At 37.5% G+C, this 13,947-nt stretch overlaps 1 protein-coding gene across 5 annotated transcripts in view; it reads right to left on the reverse strand.

Moving 5' to 3' along the window:
- Positions 1-13,947, reverse strand: part of LOC123877961 (nephrin) — a 341,522-nt gene that overhangs the window by 299,200 nt on the left and 28,375 nt on the right. For all 5 annotated transcript variants that reach the window (XM_045924911.1, XM_045924908.1, XM_045924910.1 and 2 more), the window contains exon 3: positions 5,364-5,513. In XM_045924911.1, coding sequence (XP_045780867.1) covers positions 5,364-5,513 — 150 coding nt within the window. The remainder of the gene's footprint in view (positions 1-5,363; positions 5,514-13,947) is intronic.

Below are 13,947 nucleotides of genomic sequence, written 5' to 3' on the forward strand. Positions count from 1 at the left end.
GTTATGTGCCCTTCAAGTTATTAACTGAAGCGATTCGACTAACAATGTTGTAATCGTTAATTATAGTTCTAGTGTATAAAGGGTTGTATAATGTTCGCCGCTCGCCCATGCATATCTGAGATACTATGGCCATGACACGAGTTCGAGTGGCAATACAATTATATCGATGTCAACAGTTATGTGCCCTTCAAGTTATTAACTGAAGCGATTCGACTAACAATGTTGTAATAGTTAATTACAGTTCTAGTGCATAAAGGGTTGTATAATGTTCGCCGCTCGCCCCCGCATATCCGAGATACTATGGCCATGACACGAGTTCGAGTGGCAATACAATTATATCGATGTCAACAGTTATGTGCCCTTCAAGTTATTAACTGAAGCGATTCGACTAACAATGTTGTAATAGTTAATTTTAGTTCTAGTGCATAAAGGGTTGTATAATGTTCGCCGCTCGCCTTCGTATATCTGAGATACTAACGTCCATGACATTAGTTCGAGTGGCAATACAATTATATCGATGTCAACAGTTATGTGCCCTTCAAGTTATTAACTGAAGCGATTCGACTAACAATGTTGTAATAGTTAATTTTAGTTCTAGTGCATAAAGGGTTGTATAATGTTCGCCGCTCGCCTTCGTATATCTGAGATACTAACGTCCATGACATTAGTTCGAGTGGCAATACAATTATATCGATGTCAACAGTTATGTGCCCTTCAAGTTATTAACTGAAGCGATTCGACTAACAATGTTGTAATTAATAGTTAATTATAGTTCTAGTGCATAAAGGGTTGTATAATGTTCGCCACTCGCCCATGCATTTATGAGATGCTACCGGCCATGACATTAGTTCGAGTGGCAATACAATTTATCGATGTCAACAGTTATGTGCCCTTCAAGTTATTAACTGAAGCGATTCGACTAACAATGTTGTAATAGTTAATTACAGTTCTAGTGCATAAAGGGTTGTATAATGTTCGCCGCTCGCCCCCGCATATCCGAGATACTATGGCCATGACACGAGTTCGAGTGGCAATACAATTATATCGATGTCAACAGTTATGTGCCCTTCAAGTTATTAACTGAAGCGATTCGACTAACAATGTTGTAATCGTTAATTATAGTTCTAGTGTATAAAGGGTTGTATAATGTTCGCCGCTCGCCCATGCATATCTGAGATACTATGGCCATGACACGAGTTCGAGTGGCAATACAATTATATCGATGTCAACAGTTATGTGCCCTTCAAGTTATTAACTGAAGCGATTCGACTAACAATGTTGTAATAGTTAATTACAGTTCTAGTGCATAAAGGGTTGTATAATGTTCGCCGCTCGCCCCCGCATATCCGAGATACTATGGCCATGACACGAGTTCGAGTGGCAATACAATTATATCGATGTCAACAGTTATGTGCCCTTCAAGTTATTAACTGAAGCGATTCGACTAACAATGTTGTAATAGTTAATTTTAGTTCTAGTGCATAAAGGGTTGTATAATGTTCGCCGCTCGCCTTCGTATATCTGAGATACTAACGTCCATGACATTAGTTCGAGTGGCAATACAATTATATCGATGTCAACAGTTATGTGCCCTTCAAGTTATTAACTGAAGCGATTCGACTAACAATGTTGTAATAGTTAATTTTAGTTCTAGTGCATAAAGGGTTGTATAATGTTCGCCGCTCGCCTTCGTATATCTGAGATACTAACGTCCATGACATTAGTTCGAGTGGCAATACAATTATATCGATGTCAACAGTTATGTGCCCTTCAAGTTATTAACTGAAGCGATTCGACTAACAATGTTGTAATTAATAGTTAATTATAGTTCTAGTGCATAAAGGGTTGTATAATGTTCGCCACTCGCCCATGCATTTATGAGATGCTACCGGCCATGACATTAGTTCGAGTGGCAATACAATTTATCGATGTCAACAGTTATGTGCCCTTGAAGTTATTAACTGAAGCGATTCGACTAACAATGTTGTAATAGTTAATTATAGTTCTAGTGCATAAAGGGTTGTATAATGTTCGCCACTCCCCCATGCATATCTGAGATGATACCGGCCATGACATTAGTTCGAGTGGCAATACAATTATATCGATGTCAACAGTTATGTGCCCTTCAAGTTATTAACTGAAGCGATTTGACTAACAATGTTGTAATAGTTAATTATAGTTCTAGTGCATAAAGGGTTGTATAATGTTCGCCGCTCGCCCCCGCATATCTGAGATACTATGGCCATGACACGAGTTCGAGTGGCAATACAATTATATCGATGTCAACAGTTATGTGCCCTTCAAGTTATTAACTGAAGCGATTTGACTAACAATGTTGTAATAGTTAATTACAGTCCTAGTGAATAATGTAAAGTGTTTACTGAACGGCTATTTTAAGCTAGTTGGCTGCAACGGAATGAATCTAAATGACTGTACGCTTATACCTTGCACCAAGGTGAAACATTATACCTATCTATATATACATACTTATATTACCCCGATCCGTCTACACCGTGTCTCAATCAATCGCTCCAGTGTTTCTCGTTTATTTGTATATCCATTGTGTCTTCTGATTGGGGTGCCTATACTCTGATCTCTTGGAAACATCCAAACATACAAATCTTCCCCTTTTTAACCCCCGACCCAAAAAGAGGGGTGTTATAAGTTTGAAGTGTGTATCTGTATAACTGTCTGTGGCATCTTAGCTCCTAAACTAATGAACCGATTTTAATTTAGTTTTTTTTTTGTTTGAAAGGTGGCTTGATCGAGTGTTCTTAGCTATAATCGATAATCCAAGAAAATCGGTTCAGCCGTTTGAAAGTTATCAGCTCTTTTCTAGTTACTGTAAACCTTCATTTGTCGGGGGTGTTATAAATTTTTAATTTACACTTGTACTCACGTAGTATTACGCACCTCTAACTTTGAAATGTATTCAAATGAAATATTTATTTATTTGCTAAATATTTATTATATTATATTATTTATGAAATTATCATGCGTTTGAAGCAATTATTAATATCACTTGCTTTAACGGCTTAAGAAAACCCGCATGACTGAGAGCTCTGGATAATGTTCTCAAAGATGTTTAAAGTCTGCCTCACTTAGCCGGCGTGGTGAATTATGGGCTAAACCCTTCTCATGATCTTTCCTGAGAGGATATCCGAGTGTAGTAGAACGCCGGCCATTAGTGTGATGATGGCATATGTAGATTTTCTATCATTTAAATCTAAATGCTATTATTGTGCTTCTTTGGAAATATCTAAACGGTCAGACTGTAGTCAAAATTGAAAGGCTTCATTTCTTTGTCAGATGACCCTTTGATTGGAGATACCCCGGGATGTTTTCAATAGAAACCGATCAGGCTTCCGACATGGTTCTAGGAAGTTGTTTTTATTTTTTTTTCACTCTATAAAGGTATTGTTTTTGTTTGATTTTGACTGAATAAGAGCCAATTTATGATAAAACTAGCTTCGTCCACGTAGACTACACAATTTTCAACCCCCTATTTAACCCCCTCAGATTAAATTTTCGAAAATGCTTTCTTAGCGGATGTATAGTCATATTATTAGCCACCAGTGATAGTGATGCTTCAACCCGATCCGTATAGTAGTTTGAGCTTTGCGTTGATAAATCAGTCAGTCAGTCAGTCACTTTTTTCTTTTATATATTCAGAACCTTAAATATAGATTTTCCATCAATTATGTAAAATTCGTTTGTTTAAATACTGTTATTGTCCTTGTTTGGAAATTTCTAAACGGTCAAACTGTAGTCAAAATTGAAAGGCTTCATTTCTTTGTCAGATAACCCTTTGATTGGAGATATCCCGGGATGTTTTCAATGGATACCGATCAGGCTTCCAGGAAGTTGTTTTTATATTGTCCCACTCTTTCATGGTGTTGTTTTTGTTTAATTTTGGCTGAATAAAGAGTCAATCTCTAGTCCATACTAATTCATACTTTTTAACCCCCGATCCAAAAAGAGGGGTGTTTTAAGTTTGACGTGTGTGTCTGTGGCATCGTAGCTCTTAAACTAATGAACCGATTTTAATTTAGTTTTTTTTTTGTTTGAAAGGTGGCTTGATCGAGAGTGTTCTTAGCTATAATCCAAGAAAATCGGTTTAGCTGTTTGAAAGTTATCAGTTCTTTTAAATTACTGTAACCTTCACTTGTCGGGGGTGTTATAAATTTTTAATTTACACTTATTAATATGGTAAATGTGAAAATTTGTCTGTCTGTCGGTCTGCTAGCTTATCAACGGAAATTTGGTACGAGAATTAGCTTACATCCCGAGGAAGGACATAGGCTACTTTTATCCCGGAAAATAAAAGAGTTCCCGCGGGATTTTTAAAGACCCATCCGTTTAAGCGATTCATTACGTACCTTTCGTCAAACTCGGTTAAACGGATGGAACGTGAAAAGCTAACAGATACACAGACATCCACATTTATAATAATACTAGCGACCCGCCCCGGCTTCGCACGGGTGGACATTTCTATTTTCCGGGATAAAATATAGCCTATACGGATTCGGAAGAATCCCTCTAAGTAATGGTAAAAGAAATTTTGAAATCGGTCCAGTAGTTTTTGAGCCTATTCAATACAAACATACAAAAATACAAAGGTTTCCTCTTTATAATATTAGTAAAGATGTAGTATGGGTTAGTATGGATTTTCTTACTAATTGACTGGGAATCGAAGCAGGGCCTCCCATTACAAGGCCATAACACTTTCTAATGCATCTGGGACGTTGTCAAAATACACTAGATTAGAAAGGACGTGTACTCAGGGCAGTGTTTTGATAAACGACCCGCCAAAACTGTTAACTGACAAGCGGCGTTGTTGAACAGATTAAGAGGATATCCGAGATGAAAACTGCCAACACACATTTTTTTGGGAAATATCAACTTTTTATGGTAGGTATAGAGTAGGGGGAAAATGGTTAATATACGGATAAATTCCAAAAGAACCCGTCAAGTGCGAGTCGGATTCTCACACGAAGGTTCCGTACCATCGTGCAAGATATAACACTTAAATAATATGCAACACTGCAAGTTAACATCGGACAGCGCCATCTATATGTAATTTAGTAAAATAATTATTTAATCATGAATATATTTTAATATTTTTCTGTGATATAACCACAAATTTAGTGTTTTCGGATTTATCCCGTTACTTGTGCTATAAGACCTACCTAGCTGCCAATTTTATGATTCTAGGTCAACAGGAAGTACCCTATAGGTTTTGATTCCCTTTTCTTTACAGATCCATACTCCTTGCAGTTTTGCCCTCTTCCATCTTAGACTGCATCATCACTTACCACCAGGTGAGATTACAGTCAAGGGCTAACTTGTATCTGAAAACTTACCAAGAGCAAATCCATCCTTAGCCCACTGCACTTGGCCTCCTAAATTGGCAACAGCACACTCTAGTACTGCTTCAGAGCCTTCTTGGACTCGCAAACTCCGCGGCGCCACTCGGAAGTACTGTTGCTGCGCACCACTGACAGACGAGAGTGCTGCAAAAGAAGAAAAAAATATATTAGCATTTTGAACTGCTAATCACACTATCACACTTCACACTATCACACTAATATTATAAAGGCGAAAGTTTATGTGTATGTGTGTGTGTGTGTGTATGTTTGTTACTCCTTCACGCAAAAACTACTAGACGGATTTGGCTGAAATTTGGAATGGAGATAGATAATATACTGGATTAGCACATAGGCTACTTTTTATCCCGGAAAATCAAAGAGTTCCCATGAGATTTCAAACCTAAGTCCACGCGGATGAAGTCGCGGGCATCGGCTAGTCTATACTATACAAAGTGGTAATGTTTGTAGGGGGTAATCTCTGGAACGACTGAACGGATTTTGAAAATTCTTTCACCAGTCGAAAGCTACATTATTGCTGAGTGACATAAGCTATATTTTATTTTTAAAAAAAATATAGAGGCCCTTACGAAAATTGTGATAACAATGGTTACAAATGAAGAAATACGTGTTTCAGGATTTTTTGATATCCCACGCCCTGGATTTCACCCAAGCGAAGCCGGGGCGCGTCAGTTAGTATATTTTTAAGAATAATGATGATGATGATGATTTTATATCGCAAGGTTTCCGCTTGGAGCGCTGGTTGCGAGTCTTAAAACAAGGCAGTTAATTTTTTAGTTTTTTTTTAATCGTATGGTCCACAGCTGCCAGTGTCACTCGGCAGGATGTATGGATTCTAACGATATACTATGTAAGATGTTTGTCACAGTAACAAGTTAGTAAAAAAGAAGTATTTTCAATTACAAAAAAAGCTTCAAATTGAAACTCCAGCCTGTCCATCCAATCGAATGGATTCTGAGTGTATCCGATCTGTCCCAGCGGAGATTTCAATTGTACCCCGTAATCGCATCAGTGTGCTTAGTACGAGACACTACATCCCGTCAAAGTCAATAGTATTCGAGCATCGAAACATAATAACGTCAGAGTGAACTGGACCTAAACGCAGGGGCGTTTAAATCAGGGGATTTAACAGGGCTCTCTCCGTCAATCGTTTCATACAATCGTAGTTCCAATTTCATTTGAATATTAAGCAACCAAAGTCCATGAAATTTTGCAGACATATTCTAGAAACTAATATAGTGTGTCTGTGGTGTTTTAGATTTTTCTAAAAATATGTAGTTTTAAAATTACAGGGGCTCAAAGATTTGTATGAAAATTTTTAAGACCGCGTAACTTTGAAACCGAATATTTTAACAGAAATCTGGAAAACCACAGACATAGATATTAGTTTCTAGAATATGTCTGCAAAATTTCATGGACTTTGGTTGCTTAGTATTCAATGAAATTGGAACTACGATCGTATGAAACGAGTGACGGAGAGAGCCCTCTTAAAGTAGAAAATTCAGACTACCGATTTCAAAATCGCAAGGTTTCCGCTTCATCGTAGATGTATGGGAGTTTTAAAACGAGGCATCTAAGGTTAGTTTAACATACTTCATAAATACTTATTCGAAAACCCGATAGGTGTTCGGGTCCCAAGTGATAGAATAGAGGGATGTACTTCATGAAACGAGTTGCAGGGAGATTCAGGAGATCTTGCCGTGTAAAAGAGAATGAGACCTATCTACATCCAGCAGTGGTTATCCATAGGTCAATAACGATGATGACGATTTTAACATCGCTAGGTTTCCATTTGGAGCACTGGCTGCAGATGAACTTGAGTTTTAAAACAATGGAATTAAGGTCCATTTTACATAAACGCTAAACCACCAGTGGTAAATTATTCTGACGCTTCAAAAGCACTTGTAAAAGTTTTACTTGAATAAAAATTTATCATATTCTCTATTCTACAAGTGTGAATTAAAAATTTATAACACTCCCGACAAGTGAAAGTAACAGTAACTAGAAAAGAGCTGACAACTTTCAAACGGCTGAACCGATTTTCTTGGATTATAGCTAAGAACACTCTCGATCAAGCCACCTTTCATACAAAAAAAAAAACTAAATTAAAATCGGTTCATTAGTTTAGGAGCTACGATGCCACAGAGAGATACACAGATACACAGATACACACGTCAAACTTATAACACCCCTCTTTTTGGGTCGGGGGTTAAAAACTTACGACGCTCGAACTCTATCAACGTTGGTGAGACGTAAAGTCTCATACTAAGTCTGAGTTGTGCCTTTTTAGAGTATCGAAGGGTAGTTAACGGCTAATATAGACGAAATCCAATTTTTCCACTCAGAAACCTTTTTAGTTTGAGAACTTAGGTCTTCGCTACTTTTAATAAAAGTTTTTTTTTTGGCTTAATAGATTTATTGGAAAAAATACTGTACGGGAACGTGATATTGACGTTGAAAAAGTTTTAATTTTATTAACCCCCGACCCAAAAAGAGGTGTGTTATAAGTTTGACGGGTGTATCCGTGTATCTGTCTGCGGCATCGTAGCTCCTAAACTAATGAACCCATTTTAATTTAGTTTTTTTTTTGTTTGAAAGGTGGCTTGATCGAGAGTGTTCTTAGCTATAATCCAAGAAAATCGATTCAGCCGTTTGAAAGTTATCAGCTCTTTTCTAGATACTGTAACCTTCACTTGTCGGGGGTGTTATAAATTTTTAATTTACACTTGTATACGGAAAAAATTGGCCTAACGGATGTTACATCAAAATTGGGGTATCCAAAATTTTTTTTTGCTATTGTATCGAGTGGGATGACAATGATGAGAAAGTTCTGAGTTCATGAATATAAAATATGTACTTACTACAACATTAAAGTATACCAAACCAAAAAAAAAACAATTTATTAAGACGATTGTAGTTGGGTTTTAGTTTTCAACTTTACTATAATTATGTCTATATTTTATATACTTAAGTAATTATATAAGTATTTACTATAATTATGTTAAATACTATAATTATATATTATAAGTATATTTCAACTTTACCATAATATGTTTAGATTTAAGAAAAACCGGCCAAGTGCGAGTCAGACTGGCGCACCGAGGGTTCCGTACTCGGGTATTTTTTCCAACATTTTGCACGATAAATCAAAAACTATTATGCATAAAAATAAATAAAAATCTGTTTTAGAATGTACAGGTACAGCCCTTTCATAATAATATAATAATATGATACCCCACTTGGTATAGTTGTCTTACTTTGAAAATTGAAACACATTTTAATTTTTTTTAATGATTACCATACTTTCACTGTTTTCGGATTTATTCCTTTACTTGTGCTATAAGACCTACCTCCTGCCAAGTTTCATGATTCTTCGTCAACGGGAAGTACCCTATAGGTTGTCTTGACAGACACGACGGACGGACGGACAGACAGACAGACAACAAAGTGATCCTATAAGGGTTCCGTTTTTCCTTTTGAGGTACGGAACCCAAAAAATATATATCCATATACCTAACTCCTATCATCACCCCATGCATATGTATAAGGGCGTCGGTTCAGAAGCACCGCGCGTCCCCTTTCGAGGGCACTTAGACCACGCTAGGGCAGACATCTCGTGTGGTACATCTTTATATTCATTATGTACACACGTGCCGCGAACTTGCCACGTTGTTTTAATTTTGCGCTGAATTCAAGGCTGCTTTGAAGATAGACTTCCCTGAGTCGCAGTCGCGGCGACTGACGTGCGACGGTCGCGCTGCGAGTCGCGACTGTCGCAACAGGACTAACACCACCCTTTGACGTCCTCCCTAGCGCAATGGTGAGCGCTATGGTCTTATAAGTTGGAGGTCCCGGAGTCAATTCTTGGTAAGGACAATAAGGCAATTTTTAATTTCTAAATTGTCTCTGGTCTGGTCTGGTGGCAGGCTACGGCCGTGGCTAGTCGCCACCCGGCAAGCAAAACCATGCCGCCAAGGGTTTTAATAAAAACTGTCATGCTCCTTCCAAGTTAGCCTGTTTCCATCTTAGACTAACTTTTTAAAGAAAGAAAGAAAGAAAAACTGTTTATTTGGTACCAACAAAAAGATAACCGTTGGCTTCCTATTAAATAAAATAAAATAAATAACATAAAATAAATAAAATATAAAATGGGACGCGTGGTGTGTGGTGCCAAAATGGACTCCACTCAGCATATCGTGAAAATGCAAAAATTTCCCAGAGGATTTAAAAAAAACAATAACCCACGCATACGAAGTCGGGGGCATTATCTAGTTAATTACTAACGGATAAGATTCTAGAACGAAGAAAAAGGAAAGGAATCAAAAAGGGATCATGCAAATTATGCAGCAAAACTTTTTAATGCAAGAAAAATGAGGGTATAAAGCGTTGATTTCTTAAAGGAAAAGGAAAGGAAAAGGGGAAGACAAAGAACTCTTCATCGGCTAATACTATAGGAGGCGAGTGGGCGCCGAGTGGTTCTTATAAGGCGACGCGACAAACTCTACAGGGGTGAATGCTCCTGGCGGTTTGTGTGGTGCATTTTATACGGAAATCGCGTTTAATTATAAAGTAAAAGTGAAATTAAAGTGAAACGAAAGTGAAAAGCGTTGATTTCTTGAGGAAAATGGAATGGAACTTCATCGGCTAATACTATAGGAGGCGAGTGGACGCAGAGTGGTTCTTATAAGGCGACGCGACAAACTCTACAGGGGTGAATGCTTCTGGTGGTTATAAAGTAAAAGTGAAATAAAAGTGAAATGAAAATGAATAGAAAGTGAAAAGTATTGATTTCTCGAGGAAAATGGAAGACAAAAACTTCAATGGTTAATTCTATACAGGTATAACGTGTAATACATGACTGCCCTAAAAATGGAGAGTATTTTTTTCAAGGCGCATGTAATATGTGAGTTTTTTTATTTCGTCACAACTTCTAAATACTTTAACGGATTTGGATTTATGAGATTTCGTAAGAATCCTTACATCATCCCGAGTGAAACTGATTTTATAAACAAAAAATTTAAAGCGGCTGTATGGCGTCGCTTCCAAATGTAAAATACTTTTTGCTTCGTTTTTTAGCAACGCAGTCATGTATTTAATTCTTAAACTACGACTTGTTTACTTAGTAACAGGCACATAAAAATCGCTACCGCTCCTAACTTGGCCTATCATATAAAACATAGTTTACACTGTCAGCCTGTCTGTTTGTTATTTCAATGTTATCACGTGTAATTCGGCTTGCACGACTCACTTTTCTGAACAAAGTATATGTGAAAGACAGACAGACAGATCGACACCGAGGTGTTCTGTTGTTTACTCAATAATAGGCACTTTAACACTAGAATACATAGTCAAGATACGGGGTTTTTTAGAGCTATACCATTGCCCCGTTAAGCGGGGACAGAGAACGGGGACAGCGGGATAAACAAATAATTTTATTAAATTCCGGCTGTCCCCCTTAACGGGGATACGGCTAACGGGTACAACGGGACACCACAGCTGAAATAAAAATCGCTTCCGCTCCTATCTTGGCCCGTCATATAAAACATAGTTTACACTGTCAGCCTTAAGCGCGGGATTCACATGGCGCAAGCACGCTCAAATTAACCAGTCTGTTTGTTATTTCAATTGTCACTCCCGTGTGTACACGGGCTTACGCGACTCCGTGAATGGCTGGATTTAAAGTTTTTCTTTTGAATATCAAGTGTACCTAGTATGGAAAAAAAATTGTAAAGCATTAATATTACGTTTATTTTTTAACCGACTTCAATTTAAAAAAGGAGGTTATGAAACATTATATAAACTCAATAAATTTTGCACACCATGCTTGGCAGAATATTCGATTTTATCTAATATTTAAGACCAATGTATTTTATTCCAATACCATATTCTAGCAAATAAACACTTCTTATTGTTAAAAAAAACGTGTCTGAAATTTTTTCGTTTCTGCTTTGACCGATTTGAATGCGATAAAAATTCAAAAAAATCATTCAAGTGCCGATTTGAATGCGATAAAAATTCAAAAAAATCGTTCAAGTGCCAGTCAGACTCGCATAGGAAGGATTCTGTATCTCGTACAAGAAATAACACTTTTTAATTTTTTTTAATCACAGCGGCCTTTTTGAAATTTTTATTATTTGTTATTGGAGCGGTAACAGAAATACACTTCCTGTGAAAATTTCAACTCTACTAAATATTACAGTTCACGAGATACAGCCCGCTGATCAGACAGATGGACGGACGGACGAACAGACAGCGGAGGCTTAGTAATAGGGTCCCGTTGGCACTCTTCGGGTTCGGATCCCTAAAAACCACGTTTGACAGTCATTATTTAAAGGTGCAACTAACTCAATAACAAAATGTTTCACTTCTACTTCAAAAAGCTTATTTTAATATCAGCCTAAAACGAAAAACAGTTAACAAAATAATTATTTTTGCGCGCTCTAAAAAATCTGGAAAAATGTATTTTATATTTCGAAATTCGAACAACCAGTTACGGAAGCTAAAAATGTTTTCCGGATCATAATTCGAAAATCAAAAAGCTTCGTATATTTTTACACGACCAACCGGCGCGCGGCAAATTCCTATGATTTAAACGCGACATCCCGGACGGAAACAAAAGCATATCGATTTTATCCCAGCACTAGTGTTATAAAATCTCTAATAACTTTCGATTAAATCGATGCGGCTACAGCGTGTTCTAAATTCAAAAGGTATAAGGGGCTATTGCCGCTCCCGTTTGTACTAACTAGTAACTAGAGATGGACCATTTCACAGATGATAAATGAAAAATCACTTGAAAAGCTTTTTCATAATGTAACCCCTTGCTACCTTACTTAAAGTAGCCTGTGAAAAATCACGAAGCAAAATTTCAATAAAGTAGGCGTTACTTTGCGGAAGTCCGTGATATTTGCAAATTGAGCTTTTGGTTCCTTCTAAATTTCACAAAGTTCGAAAATTATATTTCATCCCGCTCTATTGTTTATTATTCGCGCACACACACTCAAAAACGCGCGAGAAACACAACTCATCGCTGCGTGTAAGAAAGGGGGAAACATCAACGTCTACGTTCAGGGAAAGCGAATTTTCATACACAATTATCAATGCGTAAATTCACTTTCCGTGAAAACCCTGTGAAATATCATTGTTATTGATCTTTATCATAATTCCTAGTTAATTAAATGTAGCCAATGATTGTGAAAAAATTGAAAATCACTTTCCCTCAAAAATCGTCGGTGAAATCACTATGAAGAAACTGAATTTCACCAAATGAAAATAATTTAAAAGAAGTGATAATACACATCTCTGCTTTGATAACTTTGGATTAAAGGCCAATTCACACCAAGCACGTACACGTGACACGTGCGTAGTGACGCGCAACACACCGGGTTACGCACACGTCCTCGCTTTACGCAAGCGGTGTGCCATGTTTCATACAGTTCCATACATTACAACGCAACGCTTACGCAGCCTGTGTGAACGAGCTATAAACCGCCGTGAAACCAAAAGGTGTTCGAAATTCAAAAGCTATGAGAGGTTGTACCGCTTCCGTTTGTACTAACTAGTAACTATCGATACAGTTCACATCACTAGGGTCAGGTCAATATTCTTTCCATTCAAATAGCAATTCTATTTGTTACGGCTTAGGTTGAATTTAGCTTGTATATTTCCTTTAGTGAATCCTTATACAGTTGTTCACTGTGACAATTTATTTTATGAATATTAAAATTTCAACTTTTTAATATAAGGTCTGTCTTATGTACGTTTTTGATATACCTAGGCGGTCCCAGAATGAATTGGCCTGACTATGAAATAGTTAAGAAAATGAGATGAAACCAATTTTATTTTCTATATAATCTCCACTAATATAAACAAACTTTTAAAATCTGCGAACTAACATCTCTAAACCTTCATAAAAGTGACTGCAATCTTTGTCTTCAAAATGACTAAAGACGGCCGCCTGCAACTCTTCGCCGTTTGAAAATTCCCTTCCCCCTAAGCCCCGCTTTAAATTTGGGAACAAATAATAGTCCAACGGGGCCAGGCCTAGAATATACGGTGAATGTTCCAGCTTCGTGAACGTTTTCTCCACAAAAATCTAAAATCTCGGTGCACAGCGCATTCGCTCCTGTCTTTGCACAGCTGAAAGAAGTTTCGGAACTCATCTTGCGCTAACTTTTTTCATATGAAGATGGTTATGGATTGCACGATGGATGGTACTTTTAGAGAGCCTAAATCTTGCTGCAATTACTCTAATCTTCAAACGGCGGCCACTTACAACCTCCTCTTCTATTAGAGCAATAGTTTCAGGAGAAAGCACTTCCACCAGTTGACCGTCATGGCCAATGTCTTCGACGGTTTCTCTCCCGAGGCGAAACTCTTTCACCCAGTTTCTTACTGTGCTATACGAAGGGAAAGATTCCTTGTACACACCACCTAATCGATCTTTTATTTGGGCGGGAGATAAGCCGTCTTTAAACAGAAACTTTATGACGCTTCGGTATTCGGTTTGCGACCTTTTCAAAAAACACGCGACTCTTGATGTTCAAACCACTGCTGAGCT

The sequence above is a fragment of the Maniola jurtina genome, chromosome 25, assembly GCF_905333055.1.
Source record: "Maniola jurtina chromosome 25, ilManJurt1.1, whole genome shotgun sequence".
In the NCBI taxonomy this organism is placed as follows: Eukaryota; Metazoa; Arthropoda; class Insecta; order Lepidoptera; family Nymphalidae; genus Maniola; species Maniola jurtina.